The sequence below is a fragment of the Chiloscyllium plagiosum genome, chromosome 1 (assembly GCF_004010195.1).
Source record: "Chiloscyllium plagiosum isolate BGI_BamShark_2017 chromosome 1, ASM401019v2, whole genome shotgun sequence".
NCBI lineage: Eukaryota > Metazoa > Chordata > Chondrichthyes > Orectolobiformes > Hemiscylliidae > Chiloscyllium > Chiloscyllium plagiosum.
The window spans coordinates 34,302,355-34,325,804 of record NC_057710.1 but is presented as its reverse complement, the minus strand read 5'-3'; the positions used below and the strand labels follow the sequence as shown (position 1 = coordinate 34,325,804).

Here is a 23,450-nt window from a genome sequence, read left to right as displayed (position 1 = left end):
GCATTGCATAAAGTTCAATGAAGCTGTCACCTCAGTGGCCATTGGGATAAAATTGCCACCCACTCTTTCAATTCGCAGGTTCTGCTCCAGCACCTGATATTATTTTGATAGTGTCTAAGGATATTGTCATCTCATGAAACACTGTGCCTTGCTCATTTGGAGGAAATGGAATCTAGGACATTAGACTCTGGCTCTCCTGTGCATCCTGCACATCCTAATCAGAGCTTAAGCTGTGGCCTCTTCTTGTGGAGGCTATTCGGGATCTATTTGCTGCCGGTCCTGGATTTTATGTCGTATCTGTTACTTCTCCTGGGCCTTCGTTACATCACAGTAACAGCAATTATAACCCCTAAATGCGGCTGGACCACTGTGTCACACTTGCAATGAAATAAAAGCAAAATACTGCAGATGCTGAAAATCTGAATTTAAAATAGAAAATGCTGGAAATACTCAGCAAGTCTGGCAGCATCCATGGAACGAGAAACAGTTAACATTTCAACTCCGATAGGACTGTCCTTCAGAATCTTAACACTTCCAAACAGACCTGTGTGGGGAACATGAGAAACAGCACAGGATCTTTGTAATATAACAGTCAGCATTTGCATCACTCACAAATGATGGCATAGCACACTGTCCCCCCAAATAGTGGGACATGGAACGGTTTGACAAGGAGGGTCCGAGAGTGTCTGTGCATGATATATTTTTGTTGGATCTTATTCTGATCCGTGCAGCACCTATTGTGTCATAAAGAAGCATAGGTGATTGTAAGAGCTGCGTGAGTAATGAACCCTTTCCAGTCAGTCCCACATCTCTCAAGAAGGTCTCAAGAGTGTCTTGTAATTATACTTATAATTCAAGTTTAGAGGTAATCTGTTCCATGCCCCGTGTAGCTTTTGGGGTTTTGCATTAGCTTTGTGCTGTGTGACCCCAAGTGTCTCTTCTAAGAACATTAGTATTATTTCTGTGTCACAACGATGAATATCTTCAATCTGCAATGACAAACACATAGTTAAGATTGCTTATGACCAGCATTTGCATCCCTCACATTTGGACACTGTATGCATTTCATAAGCATAATGATATGATTGCAAATAACTGCAAGTGCATGACAATGGAATTGCCCTTGAAGGATGCTTTTGTATCACTCAAGTGGAGTCTGTGTGTTGTGACTGTAAAAACCATGTCGTCTTATTTTACTGTATTTTTTATTGTAGATTGAAATGAGAAAAGAAGTATGTTGAAAACCAATGATTTCTGAGGTATAACTGCATACTTGTGATAGCAAGCAATTAAGGCAAGGACTGATTAAGGATAGTCAACATGGCTTTATGTATGGAAAATCGTGTCTCACTAACTTGAATGAGTTTTTTTGAAGAAGTGACAAAGAAGATTGAAGGCAGAGCAGTGGATGTTGTCTATGTGGACTTCAACAAAACAATCAACAAGGTTCCACAGGGTAGACCTGTTAGCAAGGTTAGATCACCTGGAATCAAGGGAGAGCTAGCCTTTGGATATAAAATTGGCTTGAATACAGGAGACGGAAGGTAGTGGTGGAGAATGCTTTTCAGACTGAAGGCCTGTGACCAGTGGTGTGTTGCAAGGATCAATGCTGAATCCACTGCTTTTTGTCATTTAGATAAATAATATGGATATGAGTATAGGAGGTTATGGTTAGTAAGTATGCAGATGACACCAAATTTGGTGGTGATGTGGACAGTCAAGAAGATTACCTCCGAGTACAATGGGACCTTGATCAGATGGGCTGAAGGTCCGAGGAGTGGCAGATGGAGTTAATTTAGATAAATGTGAGGTTTTGCATTTTGATAGGGCAAATCAAGGCAGGACTTGTACACTTAATGGCAAGGTCCTGGGAAGTATTGTTGAACAAAGAGACCTTGGGGTAAGGTTCATAGTTCCTTAAAAGTGGAGTCACAGGTAGACAGGGTAGTGAAGAAGGCATTTAAGTACACTTCCCTTTATTGTCAGTGCTTTGAGTATAGGAGGTGGGATGTCACGTTTCAGCTGTACAAAACGTTATTTAGGCCACTTTGGAATACTGCGTTCATTCTGGTCTCTCTACTCTAGGAAAAATGTTGTTAAACTTGAAAAGGTTTGGAAAAGACTTACAAAGATGTTGCCGGGTTGGACGGTTTAAGTTATAGGCAGATGCTGAATAGGCTGGGGCTATTTTCCCTGAGTGATGGAGCCTAGAGATGACTTTACTGAGGTTTATAAAATCATGAGGGCTGCGGATAGAGTGAATAGCCAAGGTCTTTTTCCCTGGGTAGAGGAGTCTAAAACTGGAGGGCATAGGTTCAAGATGAAAGGAGAAAGATTTAAAAGGGACCTAAGGGGCAACTTTTTCACACAGAATGCAATGAGCTGCCAGAGGAACTGGTGTAAACTGGTACAATTACAACATTTAAAAGACATCTGGATTGGTACATGAATAGGAAGGGCTTGGAGGGATATTCGCCAAATGATGGCAAATGGGACTAGATTAATTTAGGATATCTGGTCAGCACGCATGAGTTTGACCGAAGGATCTGTTTCTTTGCTGTACAACTTTGATTCTATGACACTCATTGTAGATTCTCTTTACACAGTTGCTGGTTCAAGCTGTAGTCGGTGGTTTACAGGAGAGCTGTAGCCAAGGAGCTATATACATGGAGATTTAGCTGGTAACAACAGCTTATTGGCCTGTGGACTAGTGACCAGTTATTGATGACAAAGGCCTTCTGCCTGCAAACGCTTGTATGGTTGGTTCTCAGATAGCTGAACAGCTTTAGAGCTGTGAACAAGATAAGGAAATGGCATCAGATCATCACCAGCTCAGGACCTTTCTCTGTCCTCAAAAGCAGTTTAAGCCTAGTTTAGTTTTCCTTCAGTTGCTGTAAGCTGTGACCTTGAGTTAATACTTCAGATTATTTTTGAAAATGTGAACTGGTCACTGTCCCCCCTGCAAACAAGCAAAAGCAGCTGCAGAAAGAAGATCAAGAAGCAGCATTCTGATCAGCACAAGAGTTATCTTTGCAGAACCTGTGAACAGGGTCCATTGAACTGCTTTCCCAGTCTTGCCCTTCACCCAGTATGCCCTTGTTTACTCCCTGTCTACCTTTGTGTATATGTAAGGGGGGTGGGGGGAGGAAAATTGGTTTAGCTCAGTTGGCTGGATTGTTGTTTTACAGACCAGGGTGATGCCAACAGGGTGGGTTCAATTCCCATTACTGTATCTCTTCTTCTAAACATAGGACAACTCCCATTAACGATAGTAATAGTCATAGATGGGGGAAAATGTGAACAGTTAGGGATAGCAATTGGCATAAGGATTTAAAGAACAGTGGAAGAATATAAAAAATAGTTAAAATGTTTAATAATGTGCCCTTTTCAAAGCTTTCTGGATATTTATCAATGCTGAATGTCCAGTTCACAAGGTTGCAATTTATATTTGATATCTTGCATGTCAGAGCAGCAAGGGATGGCTACCAAGTATCTTACTCCCAAATTAATTTGTAAGGGTCACTTATGCATCATAGAACCCCTACTGTGTGGAAGCAGGCCATTCAGCCCTTGGTAGTCCACACTAACCCTCTGAAGAACATCACACCCAGACCCAACCCCTTTCCAACCTCCATAAACTCACATTTCCACTTAACCTACATATCCCTGGACATTATGAGCAATTCAGTCCACCTAATCTGTGGGAGGAAACCAGAACACCTGGAGGAAACCCACACAATCACAGGGAGAATATGCAAATTCTGCTAGTTTTTCTAATCTACACCACTGGAAATAAGTTACAGTGTAAAACAATTAATGGTTTCAGCAAAATAGTCCCCTGCTGATTTTTGCTCTAGGCTGCTTGATTTACTCTGGTTGAATAAGCAGCTAAGTCGAGGTTCATCGATTTTTGGTAGTCCAATCAGACGACTTTCACAGAGTGAAACTGAAGTTATTTTATTTGTCTCTCCAGATATTGTGGCATAAAAACTTTTTTTAACAGAAGAATGAAAATAAAAGGTAATCTTCTGTCACTGATACTAGGAGGCTATAGTTTCAGCATATATTGTGATTGCTGGTATTTGTGAGGTTATTGCACAAATATACCACTCCAAAGTCCCATGAAGTCATCCCATCACCTCTTCAAATGTAAAACATATCTTAAAAGACACTTTTACCACTTAAAAGGTGCTCCCCTGGCCTGTGATGACCACTTCCACTCTTGGCATAATGACCTCCAAGCTTCTGTTGGGTCACTTATGCACGAGGCAAATGGGAATTCTTAATGTAGTGTTACGAGCTCAAACCCCTCTGGAATTAAAACCAAACACCCAGAAAAGCTTGCCTCGCCTCATAATCTGTTTGACTGAAAGAGAACTCCCAATTTCAACTATTTAAAGTAAAATAACAATGCATTTTTCTAACTCTATTTGTGAACACTAAAAACTATTAACAAATCCAATCCCCCTTTTCTTAACTAATTACTATCTGACCCCAACTCTATAAACATGCTGCTCCAATAACACAACTATTAAACATTACATTAACTTAATTTCTCAAAAACCATGCAGTTAGTCTTCTCCTCTCCCTTCAGCCTTCTTTCCTCTTCTTCCTGACCCTGCTTCCTGTGTAACCTTTCTTTGTACTGCTTTTACAGGAAACGGTGCCTTTTGAGAGATGGTGCCTTCTGAAATTTCTTTGAGAGAAGATGTTAGGTGGGCAGTTAGCTCTCCGACTCTATGGCAGTTGCTCTGACCAACTCTCAAAATGCTTACGTTTTTTATACCCCCAACGTTGTTCCCTCTCGTTGCTCCGATGTTGTCAATACGATAAATTTAAATTCAAATGGGTTTTAGTGAAGGGCTTTTGCCCAAAATGTCGATTTTCTTGCTCCTCGGATGCTGCCACCACTCTAATCTAGAATCTGGTTTCCAGCATCTGCAGTCATTGTTTTTACCTTTTAGTAACCTGGGCATAATTTAAATCAATTGGTTAAATTTGAATAGTTGTCAGAACAGCAGCCAAAACTCAGATAGACAATTGTTACATGTATCTGTTTTGAAACAGCCTGTCTCATAGCTGTTTTATTTTGGCAGCTTTGGCTGTACTTTAAATTTACTTTAAAATTCAGAAAACACTTTCTATCTTAAACTGAACATACACTCTTTCAACTTAATAACAGTAGGAAAACCTTGCTGTAACCCCATCCACTTTGACATGGCTGACCTAATAATAGGATGACAGATGTCCGGTTCCTTGCAAGGCTGACAAAATACCATGGTCAGAAAATGTTTAAATATTTTAGCAGTTCAGGCAGCACATGTAGAGGAAAGCAAGTTTGACATTTCAGATCAATATCCACTAATCATTCTGTTCAGTGTTTTCTTACTGGATATCCACTGGAGCAGATGAGGGAGTTTGCATTTAAGGTCTTCCTAAAGTTTTGAGGACCTTAAAAATGTCCATAAGCAAAAAAAAACTCTTATTGGAGCTTTGTACTTGTCACAGAAAGAAAGACAACGTCTTTCAAAGTTAGAAGATGAGCGATTGGCACAGGAGAAGTCTCAAAAGCAGAAAGAATTCCGTGATAGTTTGAACAGATCGATGGCACTGAAGAAAAAACGTTTAGCAAAGGAGAAGGAAGAGGAGCAGGCGCTTGATACAAAGATAAAAGAGCAGGCCCTGAAGGAAAGTGCTGATGATGCCCAGGAGCAATTGCAGAAAAAGGTAAGAGCTGATCCATCTTGTATCACAATATAGAGAAAGAAAATGTTTTCATGTATATCATTTTTATCATGTTTGAAGTTATCTTGGTAGAATCATAGAATCCCTACAGTGTGGGCTCGGGCCATTCAGTCTACACCAACCCTCCAAACAGCATCCCACCCAGATTCACATCCTATCCATGTAACCCCACATGTTCCCTGGCTGATTCACCTAACCTGCACATCCCTGGACACTATGGGCATTTTAACATGGCCAGTCCACCTAACCTGCACATGTTTGGACTTGGGAAGAAATAGGAGGAAACCCATGCAGACACAGGGAGAATGTGCAAACTCCACAAAGGTCCAAGGTTCTTGGCGCTGTGAGGCAGCAGTGCTGACCACTGAGCCACCATGCCAAACTTTTATTCTTCACTTATTAAACAATTCTGAATACTAGATACCTTGTACTACTTTGATATAATTTTGGTTCCATTCAAAATTAATATCTCCTTCTAGTTTATTTCATTCCTTTACATGTTTGACTTAAATATGAATGTATGAACATTCAGATTAAGAGTAGAAGTAGGCCACTTGACTTCCTGAGCCTGTCCACTATTCATAGCTCATCGCTGATCTGATTACTCCACATTTCTTTCTACCCCTAATTACCTTTCATCCAACGCTTCCTATGTTTTCTAATCCACCTATTCAGAGATGTCATTATACACCTCTGGAGCAGATGGGATTTGAACCTGTACCTCCTGGATTAGAGGTAGGCACTCTACCACTGTGCCATAAAAGCCCTTACTGGCTGATTTGACATGCTGTCTGTCACTCCAGCTGCAGTGCAACCTGATGTTCTCATCATTTAGGTGCTATCCAATGTCAAGCTTTATATGAGAAAGATATCTCACCGTGACTTTAGTAAGATTCATCTACATCTAATGATATTGCACAAGTGCTAATGTCCTCTTGTTTGTGAAGCATCGGTGAGCAAGGGGAAAGATTTAAACTTATTCACAATTCTGTTAATTTAAAAGGATCATTTCTTTCCTTAGCTGGATCTCCAGAGAGAAGTGCAAATCTATCGAAAATATTTGGCTCAGAAAGCAGATGATGAAAAACGTCAAGAAGAGGAAACAAACCGGCTAATTGAGAAGGATGTAGAGAAAACTTGGGCCAAACGCAATGAGCAGGTGCGTCTAAAGAAAGAGGCTCTAGATCACCTCAAGAAGGAAGTAATGGAAACACGCAAGCTTCAGATTCAGGAACATTGTAAGTAATTTGTTTAGTCTTCCCCCAGTGATTTTGATTTTAAAGTTCATTTATTAAATTATAGGTATAATTTTCTTTTCTGTCAGGAAAACAAGCTGGGCAATCTTAAAAAAAACCTAACACCTAACAAATCCCTGTAATTTCTCTTTATTCCTTGATGCCTTCTTCCTAGTCAAATGATTATTGAAATCTTATGTGAAGAATGAATATCTGTGCTTGGTCTGGTGAGCATGTTGATTACCAATTGTGACATGATAAGGACAGGGAGGGCAGGGTAGTTTGCTGTAATCTGCACTGACCTTGTAGGATTGACTCCTCTTACTTTCTCTGCATAACACTGAGAACACATTATAGGCAGTGTTAAATATGAATCAGGAGAAAGCAAGGACTGCAGATGCTGGAGATCAGAGTCAAAAGTGTGGTGTTGGAAAAGCACAGCTGGTCAGGCAGCATCCAAGGAGCAGGAGAGTCAATGTTTTGACATTCCTGATGAAGAGCTTATGCTTGAAACATTGACTCTCCTGCTGTTGGATGCTGCCTGACTGGCCATGCTTTTCCAGCACCATACTTTTTGCCTTAATTATGAATTAGACTGATATTTCCATTGTGGATGTCCAATTTACCTGTGTGAATGATGTGTTCCATCTTTCCACACTGGGACACTTATGGTCGTATTGATTAGGGTAGTACTGACCATCTTTTAATTTTTAAGCTGTTCCCAGCCTGCTCTTACCTGTCATAAGGCTTAATATTATGGCCAATAAACCATGATGTGACATTTTTGGGAAAGAGATCTTTATAAAATGTGGTGACTGGCCCTCTAATGGACATCTAAAAACAGAAACAAAAACCGGTTGCTGGAAGAGCTCAGTATGTCTGGCAGCATCTGTGAAGATAAATCAGAGTTAATATTTCAGGTCCATTGACCCTTCCTCAGAATAATGGTAGCTAGGAAGATGTCAGTTTATATTCAAAATATAGGGTCAGGGGAGAGGGTAAGGAGTAAATGATAGGTGGGGATAGAGCCCAAAGAGAGAAAATAACAGTTGGAAAGACAAAGGAGTGGATAAAGAGGGTGCATAGCTGTTAATGGAGACTGTTAGTGACTAACAATAGATAGTGGGTACTGACAGACTATGTGATAACAACTTTCCCATGTCCTAGCCCCCTACCCCATAAACCAGGCCTTGTTATCACACAGTCTGCCATTACACAGTACCTATTGTTAGTCACTAACAGTCTCCATGAACAGCTATTCACCCGCCTAGCCAGATTGTTAGTTTGGGAATGTGGTCAGGATAGACTGGTTGGACTGAAGGGTCTTTTCCATGTATGACTGTACATTTCAGGAGAATGTGAAGATATGTGACAATAGAAAAGGTTCTTGCAAATGGTTTCAGGGATGAGGAGATTAAAGTAATTAGATTATTTTTGGAGAAGTTGGATGATTTTCCTTGGGAGATTTAATAGAACTTTTCAAAATCAAGAAGTATCTGGACAAAATAGATAGGAAGAACATGTTCCCACTGGTGGAAGGATTGAGAAAAGAAAGGCACAGATTCAAGAAATTGCCAAAGAAATAGCAAGAAGACATGCGGAAACAGCGAGTGATTAAGGTCTGGAATGCATTGCCTGTGTTTGTGCTTCAAGTGAGATATTCAAGAGAGAATTGGATGTTTATCTGAAGGTGAAGAATGTGCAAGATTACACAGAGAAGTTGGGGAATAACATTAGCCTGTTTTGGAGATCTGGCAGACCACGATGGACTGAATTGTCTCCTTTTGTGCTGTAAAAATTCTGTAGTTCTGAGATTCCATTCCTCTCTCTTTTTCAAAGGGTCCTAGCAAAGTATTTGTCTCATTCATCTCTGTCACTGATCTTCCTGACAATGTGTTTGCTGGAAAGTACAAGTTCATAAGACCATGAGAAATAGGAACAGGAGTAGGCCATTCGGCCTCTCGGGCCTGCTCCGCCATTATATTGGATCATTGGTGATCTGATGTTCCTCATGTCCCCTTTCCTACCCTTTCCCTGTAACCCATGGTTCCCTTGTGGATCAAGAACCTATCTATCTCAGCCTTAAATATACACAAGGAATCAGACCCCATAGCTCTCTGTGGCAAGGAGTTCCAAATATTCTCCAACTTCTGAGAGGAGAAATTCCTCCTCATCTCAATCGTACATTGGTGCCTCTAATTCTGAGGCTATACCTTTTGGTCCTAGACTCTCCATGAAGGGAAACATCCTCTCAACATTATTCTATCTGGCAATTTAAGAATCCAACATGTTTCATGAGCTAACCTGTCATTCTTCTAAATTCCAATAAGTAGAGTCCAAACTAGATAAATGTTCGTTCATTAGATAATCCTTCTATACTGGGGATCATCCTGGTAAACCTCCTCTGAACTGCCTCCATTAAAATAATACCTTTGCTTAATTGCTCACAACACGTCAGAGGGGGTGTCACCAGAACCTTGTATAATTGCAGTATTTCATTTTCCTAATGTCATTCCTATTTCTCTCAGCAAAACCATCACTGCCTCATGATTTCAAAATGATGGAAAATGTATGGTTACAAATGTTTGATTTCTATTTTCAGTGGAGAAAAATACAAAGACCCCGCAACAGATGGCAGAGGAAAGAGCCAAAATTATTCAAACCATTGAAGAGCAGAAAAAGGTGGAAGATGAAAAACTGGCCAGGTACACAGTTGCAGGATATAGATGGTGTGGATTATAAGAGAATATCAAAGTCATCTTGTTGCAATGTGAATTGCAGTATATAATGGTTGTTAGTGGATAGTGGGCTCAGAAAAAGTCAAAGTTCACAAAGATTCTAATGAAATCTCAATTTAAAGCTCATAAAACATAGCTTCAACTGACTGTTGAAACCTATTATAATGTAGAAAATTGTTTCTAGATAGAAACCACCTCAATGGTGTATCAATTATACAAAGCTGTTTGGATTCACTTAGCAGTCAGATTGAATCTAACACAAGTTTGATCCTGAGCTGAGCTTCAAACCTCCCATCTGCTCTGTTCAGAACTCTGTTCATTCCATCTCAAGACATTTCTTACCTACATCTCTACCTCACATAAATCGCTACGGAAATCCCTTCAGCATAATTACACTAGAACTTTTTTCTTATTCATTCATGGAATATATATGCCACTGGCTAACCCTAATTGCCCAGAAGACAGTTAAGAGTCAACCACATGACCTTGATTCCAGAGTCACATATCTACCAGACCAGGTAAGGACAGCAGATTTTCTTCCTTTAGTGGGTTTTTACATGGTTAGCATAAAGCCAGTTCTCTAATTTCAGATTTTTATTAAATTCAAATTTTTGCATCACAAAATGAATGTTCCTTGGACCTCCTTTTGCTCTTAACCATCCCCAAGAATCCCTAGTCATGACGTTTTACTGCTGAATTTCCCTCCTGGCAAGTGACTATCAATCTTTGCCAGAAGTGAGCTGCCCTGTTCCCTCCCCACTTCCCTCCAAATACTGAGGCCCTCCATTCTGGTACCTTTATCTAAATTCCACTGATATTGTCACATCTCTTCCCACCACTAAATGTTTACTCATTATGTTTCACCATAACATAAACTCTTGTAAATTCTCTGCCTTAGGGTTTGGTGTCATCTGATGTCCTGTAAAGAACCTCTGGATATTATTATGTGATGCAGTGCTCCTCCCAACTCCTCCAAAGCTGTCTCAGATGACAGAATTTAATGTTGGTGATAAAGGTCTCAACGATTGGCTGAAGAACAGGCAGGAGTTTACCAGAATTTTCTTTCCTGAATTTTGGATTCAAGGTGATGGAAATCCAACCCATTTAGAGCTACTGTTCAAGGTCAGAAGTTTCCATTTGGCTGCCGATCCACTGGGATTAGTGGCTACTGCCAGTAATACACCTAGTAACAGTTGAGGGATTTGGGCCAGAGATGAGTGAGGGTGGAATGGGGGTCATCGAGAGATTCACTTACTAGTGAGCAGAGGGACTCAAAAGAAAAGATAAAGGGTTGGCTCCTGAGGACTCTCCATTCACAATGCTGGGTCACTTGATCAGGCATTTTGAATGAGAGATCCTCCCTAGAATCCTGATTGCATTTTGTCTGTGGGTTCCCACCCAGTGGTTATGAAAAAACAAAGATGGTGGAAATGATCTCTATCTTGTGCAGCATGAAGATTTGCGAGAAAGCTGCGAAAATACAGTGAAAATGAAAAAAAAATCATAATGTTAAGGTTGGGAAAAAAATTCAAATTTTCTAGTTAATATTTAAACAATGACTCCCAAATGTCACTAATGATCAGCTCCTACCTTAGTTCCATACAATTCCATCTCTATAATAGCCCAATTCCCCTAATTTTGATGCAGCTTCCAATTCTTCTATCCTTCCCCAAAAAAACTAGATAGCTCCAATTTCCAGCGTGAAAGTCAGAATGGTGACCTGGAAGGAAAAGCTCATTGCTTGCTCCTCCAAGTCTTCATCCAACTCAGTTTTCATCACAATGTCCCTACTTGCTCTATAGACATTGTCCTCCTCCACCTTCATCCACACAAATCGGTATCGACTAACCACCAGCCTGACTACATCATCATGTCTAACACACACACCACTTCAGTCGGTCCATACCCTCACTTTGGAGCTCATGGACACCTTCAACTCACACGTTTCTGCCAGGTCGCTTTACATGCATCTCATTCATATGCCCATGATAGATCTTAACACTCTATTTTTTATAGTATTCATTTTGTATTTACAAGGAGGCAGCTTTTTTCTGGAGATTGCATTTTTCTTAGTGCAGAGGGAGAGACAAGCAGCTTGTCATGGCTTGGAGCATTAAACAATCAAAGGTGTAGGCATGTCGCTGTACTGTGCAATGCCAACGTCACATCTACAAAATGTGCCACCAGCCTATGTGACAAACACACTGCATTTGCTTCAATCAAACAGTCACGGGTCAGGAGGTACTCCACTCAGCCAGGGGTTACCACCACTTTGTCTATGTCTATATCTACACCACATCTATGTCTATGTTAACCAAGGTAATTCCAGTTCAGGGGGTGGGCCATGGTCAGTCAGACAACTGTCCTGGAGTCCATGTCTTTTCAGTGTACATGAGAAATGTATTGAGATGGAATGAACAGAGTTCTGAACAGAGCAGACGGGAGGTTTGAAGCTCACCTCAGGATTAAACATTTGTTAGATTCAATCTGACTGCTGAGTGAATTCAAACAGCTTTGTATAATTGATACACCATTGAGATGGCTTCTATCAATAAAAAGTTATTTTCTACATTATAATAGGTTTCAATTGAAGCTATGTTTATGAGCTTTAAATTGAGATTTCATTAGAATCTTTGTGAACTTTGACTTTTTCTGAGCCCACTATCCACTAGCAAGCATTAGATACTGCAACTGACATTGTAACAAGGTCAAACAGATGACCTGTCCTACAGTTCATGCAGTCAGTCCTGGGATGTTGCTATAGGTTGGGGAGTTTAACGAGAATAATGAGAGATAGTTACGGCATGTCACTAGATGTCATGTATGACTGATTACTCAGAGTGAATTGGAAGCTATGTTGGAGAGTTTGTAGCAGGTCAGGGTCGATTAAATGCATGCATAACTGTGAGACATAATCCAAACCAATAAAGGTGCACCAAAGGTTAGATAAACTGCTAAATGGAGAGAATGGAAAGTTCAACAAGTTTTTTAACTAGATTAATAATAATTTCCTGTAACAATTAAAAATAAGAGCAATGCAACTGAATGATCAGCAGATGGTGCTAAGTTACTTCTAGTGGGTGAAATCTCACTTACTGAGGAAGTGTTTCAGTTGACAAGATGTGTCCATGTTTGCTTGAGGATCTAACGTACTCCTGTAGTACTATGAAAGAACTCACCAGACTGTACAAGAGGGGCAACACGGTGGCTCAGTGGTTAGCACTGCTGCCTCACAGCACCAGGGACCCAGGTTCGATTCCAGCCTTGGGCGACTGTCTGTGTGGAGTTTGCACATTCTCCCCGTGTCTGCGTGGGTTTCCTCACACAGTCCAAAGATGTGCAGGTTAGGTGAATTGGCCATGCTAAATTGCCCAAAGTGTTAGGTGCATTAGTCAGAGGGAAATGGATCTGGGTGGGTTACTCTTTGGAGGGTCAGTGTGGACTTGTTGGGCTGAAGGGCCTGTTTCCACACTATAGGGAATCTAATCTAATCTAAACCCTGTTAATTCTGGTTATTGCAAATGGCATCATAAAGGGTTAGAACTTCTACCTGCTTTAAAAATGATGTTGACAGAGCATTCCACTGCAGAGAGCAATTGCTTGGTTAGAAGTAATAACTTCCCTGGTTCATCTCTCTCAATTGACTCACTCAGTTTCCAGATTAGTACAAATGGGCTTCATTGAGCTTCATACTGAAGGTCACTCCCATCCTCGCCATCACCCCCACCATCGCAACCTCACATCTTTAGGGCAAGGAGCACAGATTTTTCTGCAAATGCAAATGAAATGCCTGCTCACTGATCCTGCCAACTCAGGAAGCTATTCATGATGGTTCGGGTCCCACTGCAGTGGGCCATGAATATGCTCAAACAATCCTACTGTAACCACTGGAACTTCTGAGCATATTTTCTTCGAGTGTGGTACATGAAGATTGATCATAGAGTCATAAACATGGAAAGAGACCCTTTGTCCAACTCGTCCAAGCCGACCATACTTCTCAGTCTATACGAGACCCATTTCCCTGCTTTTGGTCCATATCCCTCTAAAGTTTTCCTATTCATGTACCTTTTCAAATGCCTTTTAAATGTTGTAACTGTATCACTTCCTCTGGCAGTTTATTCCACATACATACTGATCTTTGTGTGAAAGTGTTGCCCCTCAGATCCCTTTTAAATCCTTCTCCTCTCACCTTAAAAATATGCCTCCTACTTTTGAACCCCTCATCCTAGGGAAAAGATCTTTGCTATTCAGGATATCTATGCCCATCAAGATTTTATAAATCTCAAAAGGTCATCCCTCAACCTCCTCTGCTCCAGTGAACAAAGTCCCAGCTTATCCAGCCTCTCCTTATAACTCAAACCTTTCAATCCTGGCAACTTCCTGGTAAATCTTTTCTGAACCCTCCAATTTAATAATATCCTCTGTATAGCAGGGTGACCAGGGTTACAAAGCACTCCAAAAATGGCTTCACCAACTTCCAATATAACTTCAACATGACTACCCAACTCCTATAGTCATTGGTCTGAGCAATGATGGCAAGTATTCTAAACACCTTGTAACCACCCTGTTTACTAACGATGTAACTTTCAAAGAATTATGTACCTGAAATCCTAGGTCTCTCTGTTTGACAACACTACCCAGGGCCCTACCATTAACTGTATAAGTCCTACCTTTGTTTGTTTTACCGAAATGCACCACCTCGCATTTATCCAAATTAATCTTCATCTGCCACTCCTCAGCTCATTGGCCCAATTGATCATATCAGGCTCCAAATGACTTGGACTCACTTTCGTTCTTCACAGAATTGTTGTAGTGTAGCCAGTTGTGTCTGCACCACTCTTCAAATGAGCATCATTACTGAGTGCCAATCTCCCGCTGATTCCTTATATCCTTGCATATTCCTTATATCCATGAGTGAATGTCTCAGTTGAGCCTGTTTCCAGCTCAGTTCCAAGTATTGCATTCCATATCCTAACTACTGGCTGTGTGAAAAAGAAAATGCTCATATCACATGTGACACTTTAAATCTATGCCTTCTTGTTCTTGTTCCGTTTATGAGTAGGAATAATTTCCCTATCCACTCTATCCAGTACACTCACAATTTTGAAAATCGCTATTAGATCTCCTCTTAGTTTTCTTCTCTCCAAAGGGAACACAATATATATTTCTATAATTTTCTTTCATCCCTGTTATGAGTTCTCCTGACTTTGCTTCCCTTTTTTGCATATAATCATGCTGGTTTGCTTGCATGCTTTACTTTCTCCCTCCTTTTCAGTGAGACCTAAGAAAGGGCTACCCCTCCAATTATACACCATGAAAACAGACCCATTAGTTCAAACAGTCCCTGCCGATCATAACCCCAAACTAAACTAGTCCCACCGCCTGTGCTTGGCCTACATCCCTCCAAAACCTTTTGTGTTCATGAACTTATCCAAATGTCTTCAAAAGTTGTTAGTGTACCCATATCCACCACCTTCATAGTTCATTCCACTTGTGAACCATTCTCCCCTAGAAGGATCTATTAAACAGTATTCATAAAAGGACTGACTTAATACATAAAACTCGGATTTTCGTGGCCAGGCCTTCAGTCATCCAGGATACAAATCTGTTTTGAACCTATCCCCAGGTGTACCACACATTTGCTCCTCAGTTGGCTTTACTTCTCATTTTACCAGCTATTTCAAATGGTGCAGATTTTTATTACTCTTTACTATCTATCAGAAACAAACAATTAATGAATGGCTCTCTAATGGTAACATACATGATTACTTTTCCTGCTCATAGAGATAAGCAAGCAAAGAAGATACATCAGCAGGACATTCTGGCACAAATAAAGTACCAAAAGCATCAGGCTGAGAAAAAGAAGGCAGAAGAACAGCGTGAGGTGGAAGCAGGAAAGCTGGAAGAGGAAGCTTACCAGAAAAAGCTTCAGGATGCTCTTTCTCAACCTTATACCAGCAGTGATAAGATTCATCCCTGGAGGAGGGAAAATTGTCTAAACCCTAAGCTCAATGAAACATGTTAGAATTATTGTTGCTATCTGTGAACATATACTGTAGTTTTGTTTGATTTGTAATGACAATTTGAATTGTGCTTTATGACGAAGTGTATTGTATATTACTCAAGTTATTATTGTAATTTTAGGTAATTAAAATTTTGAACTAGAAAAATTTGCTTTTGTGTTTAGATGATACCTTCTATACTAAAAAGGTGCACCACAGCATGGTGACACTTCGCGAAAGTCTGCTCTGCCATTCGTCATTGCTGATAAGTTTCTCAACACCATTTTCCTGTTTTCTCCCTGTAACCCTGATCCCCTTGATACTCAAGAATCTATCTATCTCAGTCTTGCAGTCTTACACAGTCATAAACCATGAGAACACTTTGAATGGGTGCCTACAACGACTAAGAACATTGAGCCCATGAAATGACCTACATAATTGATGTGTAATCGAGTCCAGGGTTTACTTGGAAATTCCCACGAATCTGGGGAAGCTGCTGGCGGTAATTCCTGTCCTTGTTGGCACTCTGGGCATTGCCCCACTAACGTGGCTAAGTCCTCATCCAATCCTGGTCACCACCATCTTCATTTTGGAGATCCCTGGGTGGCCTTGGTGGAGTTCAGCCAGTATCTGGTGGTGACTTTTGCTTGGGACAATCACTCTTGCTCCCTATAATGATATGCCATCCTTCACTGTGGTCTGGTCTGTCCAGGTTAAAAAGAAGGTTTCATTTCCAGTTATGAAACAGGCTGATGATACCCCAGATGGCAGTCTCCTATATTAATTGTAGCATATGAGTATTAATTGTAGCATACTTCTTGGAATCCTTATCTAACTGCAATTGAAAGTACACGTGGCTCGTGAAGGACAGCCCCCTACAAGCTTTGAGTATAAATCCTCTATGCGAGAAATAGGATATTGATCCACCGATGAAAAGTGGTTTACCAATTAATTAAAATCCCCACCAAGGTGAACTGACACATTGGGCTTCACAAGCGGTATGACCAGTCCTGCCCATTTCACAAATTGTTCTGGTTTGATGATTCCTTCACATTCCAGCCTTCTGGTTTCTGTCTCTACTTTTACCCATAAGGCAAATGGCACTGGACGGGCCTTGCAGCATCATGGAATTGCGTCCTGGTCAACATGCAAGGTGGCCTTGACTCCTTTGATAGTTCCTAGACCTTCCTGAAAAACATCTGGGCATTTAATTAGGACTTCACTCAGGCAGCTATTTTCTAACTGAAAAATGTTGAGCCAATCAAGGTAAATCTGTCTCAACCAATTTCACTCCATCATACATAGGCCCAAGCCTTTACTGCAATAAGCGGTAACTGAACCAGTTGCTTTTCATTAGAGACTGGAACTGAAGTCATACCTTTAATCTTTAAAGTTTCCCCGAAATTGGTTTTCAGTCTAGCTGAGGTGTTGCGCACATTAATCCTGGGTAGATTTTGGTAAAGACTAGTTCTGCAATCTAGTTCTGCTGGCTGGCTTGCTGTGTTCTTTCAGCCTCTTGCCTGTCTATTTTGGATTCCAGCAGCTGCAGTTTTTCTGTCCTCTGCAATCACTAAAACAGCCATGATAGCATTGACCTCTCATGAAACCTGGTGACCATTTAACCAGATGTTTATTTTGACTGAGTCTGATTTGGATCTTGGGTTGATAAAGTGTGGCACTGGAAAAAGCACAGCAGGTCAGGCAGCATCTGAGGGGCAAGAAAGTCAACGTTTCGGGCAGGAGCATTCTTAGGACTCAGTTTGGATTCTGATTTGGATTTTGCTAAGCAATTCAACTGTTCCACACCAGATGTAGGTGAATTTTCCAGGGTGTGCACTCTCCTGGATATTGGCCTATGAGTTCTCTTACTCAATTTAGGTCTAGTCGTACTCCTTTGCTGTCTTGAGTGTGCATACCAGCTGCAACTACAATGAGTTACTGGACCAGATCCAGAAGTAAACTTTAACCATTTGGCTGAGGCCTGGCTTTGTTGTGGGGTTTTGCTGTAGCCTGACTCGGATCTGTCTTTTCAGAATATGTCCTGAGTGTGGCTATGCAACTGCCTTCACTCAAGTGATGTTCCCCAAGGTCAGTCGGATTGGTGAGGGTGTCCGCTTCCATTGGAATATCCTGCAACTCACACGTTCCACTTGCCACATATTCCAATGACAAAGCCAATTTTAATGTCTGTTTGAAGTCCAGTTCGGTTTCAGCTAGTGGTGCTTTTGCATGGTTACATCATTAATCCCACATCCCAAATGGTCTCGCAGCATCTCATTAAGGGTTAAACCAAAGTCACATGCTTCTGCCAGTCATCTTAACCCAGTCAAACATCTCAATACAGGTTCCCCTGAATCTTTAATTGCTGAGTAAAACCAACAGCCTCTCAGAATCAGAGGAGGCTCGGAGTTGTAATAGTCTTTAACTAATTCTTGAAAAGTTTTAGTATCTGGTGCCTCATGGAAAGTTAGACTCCTAATAACCTGGCCCAGAAGCTGCTGTGAGAATTACTCTTTGCTTTTCATCTGCCCCAATGTCATTTGCCCAGAAAAAATAAAGTTTTATTTCCATATAGTAGGCCCAGTCTTTGACAGCAGGATTCAACAAGTCAAGCTTCCCAAATAACTGCATGATGCCAGAAAGGCTTCCCCCAACTCAAAGCTGATTGTTGTGAGCCAGTTTCTTCAAGGACATGCTTAATTCTCATCACCACTGAAATCACTCCACAGAGGCCGAAATCCAAATACCAAGACACCCTTTATTTATACTTGGAAAGTCTTTGACACTGGTCTAGCTCCCACATACCCAGCTCTCAGAGTCAGAATTTCTGACATTGTTCTTTTTATCTGTTAGCCTGGGCTTTCTGATTGAAACAGACTAACAGTCCCAATCAGGGAACTCATATTCTATGATGTCTACTAGGCTGACCGTGTTACAATCACTACAAAAAGGAATTGGATAATTATTTGAAGAGAAAATACTTAAATTGTTATGAGGAAAAAACAGGGTGTTAAATCTAATTACATTGCTCTGTGGGGACACAGCACAGACATCATGGGCCAAATGGCATCCTATGTATCTTTGATTCTATGAAATTCAAACATACAATATTGGTTTGTGATATGTGTTATTTTCTACAAATGATATTAGTTTGTAATCCAATTCCTGAAAAGTCCTATTTTGTTGTAATTGCTCTTGATTTGATATCTAGTTTTTAATTAATTTGATTAGCTGTTAAAGCCCAAATCAAGGGCCTGAAATTATTTTCTGTCACCTTCCCAATCATGTGATAAAGCCAGTTTCCATCGGTTTAAGACAGGAATTTGTTTTTCACAGGGGTGATTGAGTCTTTGGAACTGCCAAGATGGTAGAAGCAAAGTCTTTGAATATTTTTAAGGCAGATTTAGGTAGATTCTTGAGAAGCAAAGGACTGAAAGGTTATCAGGGACAGGTGGGCATGTAGAGTATTCAGATCAGCCATGACTTTAATGAACGGCAAAGCAGGCTCAGGAGGCTTATTTCTGCTGCTCAATCCTATGTTCGTGTATAAGAAAAGGAATGGTAGCACTGGTAAATAATTATCCCTCAATGAACATCACATATAAAATGAAGTCTGGTCACATATATGTTACTGTTTATGGCGGCTTTGTTAGGAATTAGCTACCACATTCCCCACATTTCAAAATGGTCATGGTATTGTGGTAGTGTCACTGAACTTGTAATCAGAATGCTATGCCCATATTCTGGGGATGTAGTTCAAATCTCACCATATCAGAAGGTGAGATTTGTATTCATTGTACAAAGTCAAAGATGAAAAGCTTTAGCAGGCTGTTGCTGGGTATGGAAGGTTTTAATTACAAAGAAAGGCTGGGACATTTTTCACTCGAGCATAGGTTGATAGGCGATCTTATAGAAGTTTATAAAATAATGAGGGTATAAATTGAGTTAATGGTAGGTATCTTTTCCCGTGATGGGGGATTTCAAGACTAGGGGGCACATTTTTAACGTGAGAGGAAAGAGATTTGAAAAAGACATGGGGGCAAATCTTTTACACAGATGCTGGTTCACGTGTGAAATAAACTTCCTGAGGAAGTGATGGACGTGGATACAATTACAATGTTTAAAAGACATTGTGATAAGTAAATGAATAGGCAAGGTTTGGAGGGATATGGGCCAGGAGCAGGCAGGTGGACTTGTTTATTTTCTGATTACATTTGGTATGGACTGGTTTGGCCGAAGAGTCTGTTTCCTTGCTCTATGACTCTATGACTGCATTACTTTATGACAAATATATGGGATATCTGGTCGGCATGGACGGGTTGGACTGTAGGGTCTGTTTCCATGCTGTACATCTCTATGACTCTATATTATTGGCATTTTAAAAAATCTCATTCACTTATGTCCTTTAGGGAGGGATATCTGCTAACTTAACTTGATCTGGTCAATGTGTGACTCCAGACCAACAACAATGTAGTTGAATCTTATCTGCACTCTGAACAATTAGGGATGGACAATAAATGTTGACCTAGACAATGATGCCCACATCCACTGAATGAATTTTAAAAAGCACAAGAAGCTTGATGCTATCCTGAATAAAGCAGCCCACTTGGTTGGCACAGCATCCATAAATCCTCAATCATTGATGCTCAGTAGTAGCAGTGAGTACTATCCACAAGATGCACTGCAGAAATTAACAAAGGTTCCTCAGACAGCACCTTCCAAATAGAGATATACAGTATGGTCCTACTCATCCGTGCTGACCAGATATCCTAACCAAAACTAGTCCCATTTGCCAGCACTTGGCCCATATCCCTCTAAACCCTTCCTATTCATATACCCATCCAGATGCCTTTTAAATGTTATAATTGTACCAGCCTCCATCACTTCCTCTGGCAGCTCATTCCATACATGCACCATCCTCTGCATGAAAAAGCTGCCCCTTAGGTCATTTTTATAACTTTCGCCTTTCACCCTAAATCTATGCCCTCTAGCTCTGGACTCCACCACCCCAAGGAAAAGACTTTGTCAATTTATCCTATCCATGCCCCTCTAGAAGGACAAGGACAACAGATACAAGGGAATACCACCAACTGCAAGTTCCCCTCTAATGTGTGTGTGTATGTGTGTAGCAATAGCAAATAGACTGCAGCAGTTCAAGAAAACAACGCATTGACACTTTCTCAAGGCCAACTAATTAATGCTGGCACACAAAGAAAAACAAAATAAAATACTGTCCGACACAAACCACGCTGTCAATGTTGTTTGCTACAGAACCATAAAAAAAACCATTTTCTGCACATGTACTTGATTGAAACCCTAATTTTAAGGCGCATACAGTTCACCTCTCAATCTTCTCTTTGCTATTAAGAAGAGCCCCGGTCTGTTCAATCTTTCCTGACAGTGATTGCCTCATGGCTCTGGTACAATTCTTGATAATCTTTACTGCATGTTTGACAGTACTGACCTTTTTGCCAATATATACAGGAAAATCTTTGGGGGCAAGTGGATTGAGATATTTCAGGAAATTGACATTGTACTGGGTGGCATGGTGGCTCAGTGGTTAGCACTGCTGCCTCACACCACCAGGGTCCCAGGTTCGATTCCAGCCTTGGGCGACTGTCTGTTTGGAGTTTGCACATTATCCCTGTGTCTGCGTGGGTTTCCCCGGGTGCTCCGATTTCCTCCCACAGTCCAAAGATGTGCAGGTCAGGCAGATTGGCCATGCTAAATTGCCCATAATGTTAGGTGCATTAGTCAGAGGAAATGGGTCTGGGTGTGTTACTCTTTGCAGGATTGGTGTGGGCTTGTTGGGCCGAAGGGCCTGTTTCCACACTGTAGGGAATCTAATCAAGGTGATCTGCTCTGTCTATATGAGCAGATATGCACATTGAATCTCTTGGATATCCATGAAGTGGAGGTGCCAGTGTTGAACTGGGGTGAATCAAAACCTGCCACCCATTCTAAGTGATTTAAGACTTAACAGCAATCTAGGTCTGCTTAATACATCAGTTGTATGACACTTTGATCTTTTACCATAAAATCCGTGTTCTATGATCCTGTCCACTAGCTACCTATCAAAGGGGCAGTGTTCCAAAAGCTTGTTCTTCCAAATAAACCTAATGGACTATAACCTGGTGTTGTTTGACTTTTACTCTCTTGGGTAAGTCATTAAGAAGTGGCTGATTTTGTTAAGAAGACAATCATATTGAATGGAAGAAATTCCATTCCAAAAAATGGAAATATATTTCCTACCCTCATAACGACTATGCCAAAATATCATTATTCATGGTTCCATGTTTTTATCCTTTTCTCCAGATTTTCTATTATTTTTCTTTTTTATAGCTGTTTTCGATCCAGTTTCTATCACCATTCTGGAAAGGCATAATCTATGTTATATATAATATATATACATAACCCCTCGTGTTAAAATTCTCTTCATTCTACTATGTGTTTCTCCTGTGATAACCCTTGAACCAAGCTTTCTATTTTCTGACATACCGTCCAGCACAGATAGTCTGTATCTCTGTTATCAACCCACAACTAGAGCTGAGATAATTAGATTCATCACAGCTTGGAGATTGAACCTGGGGCATTCCTGCTATGCATGGATTAATTATTCATTGGATAAAACCAGTTATTCATTGGCAGAACTAGTCAATACAATTGTCAAGTGATAACATTTTTGAGATAATGATATTTAGTGAAAACTTTGTGTTTCATTACCAAATGCCATCCACTGCAGGGGTTGGTTCAGGACCTGTCATTGTAAAGGAGCTGCATCAACAGCAAACTGCATAAAATACATTTCAATCTCACATTAATTCACTTTCCTCCTGACACTCATTCTACCAAGGACACATTCCACATATATTAACATTATAATGAAAGTATATAAGTATATCTTTCCAGATGATTGGCTGCAGTTTAAAAAAAATGGCAGATAAAGAACCTACTTAAAGCAGGATATTATTCATTGTCCTTGAAACCACTAAATCAAGCAATCAAGGTGTTTCTGGAAATCATAAACCAAAGTTGGAAGGAAAAGAGGAAACATTCAGAAAGATTCTGAAGATTGGCAGGATTTAAACACGAGTGATACACAAGTGAAAACAAAGGGACACAGTTAAAATAGGAGGTTGTGAGTTCAAGGAAAGTTTAGCACATGATTTGTATACACTGTGTAATATGGGAAAAACAATGGGCTGGATTTTCCAAAGAATAGCATTCTTATGCAGCTTGCCATTTGGTCCTTTTTCTCTGAAAGAAGGGAGCTCTGCAATACTGGGGACATTCACTCAGAACTCCTGCAGAAATACAGAGCCATACTTCCATTCTGGCAGTTCTTCTGTCACACAGAACTGTCAGAACAAAGCAAACCGCACCCTGTCTTCACAGCAGGCAGCTGCCGAATCAGCTGAAATAGCTCTGCTGGGAGAGCATTGAACTGAAGATCGAATGGTCCCTGGTTCAATCGTGGGTCTTGGGGAGAACAAACATGGACCCTTGTGTTTCATTATTCCTCAGGAGTTCCTGCACATTAGTGCAGTGGTTAGCCCTGCTGCCTCACAGCACCAGGGACCTAGGTTTGATTCCAGCCTCTGGCAACTGTGGAGTTTGCACATTCTTCCTGTGTCTGCATGTGTTTCCTCCGGGTGCTTCAGTTTCTTCCCATAGTCCAAAGATGTGAAGGCGAGGTGGATTAGCATTGGTAAAACGTGGGATTTCAGGTT

At 40.7% G+C, this 23,450-nt stretch overlaps 1 protein-coding gene across 1 annotated transcript in view; it reads left to right on the top strand.

Annotated features, from left to right (window-relative positions):
• The window catches only part of cfap53 (cilia and flagella associated protein 53), a 46,290-nt gene extending 30,431 nt beyond the window's left edge, over nt 1-15,859 (top strand). Inside the window, exons 5-8 of the mRNA XM_043701200.1 lie at nt 5,509-5,727; nt 6,767-6,983; nt 9,583-9,685; nt 15,503-15,859. Of these exons, the coding sequence (XP_043557135.1) occupies nt 5,509-5,727; nt 6,767-6,983; nt 9,583-9,685; nt 15,503-15,743 (780 nt within the window). The 3' untranslated portion in view covers nt 15,744-15,859. The remainder of the gene's footprint in view (nt 1-5,508; nt 5,728-6,766; nt 6,984-9,582; nt 9,686-15,502) is intronic.
• Nucleotides 15,860-23,450: the final 7,591 nt, after the last annotated feature.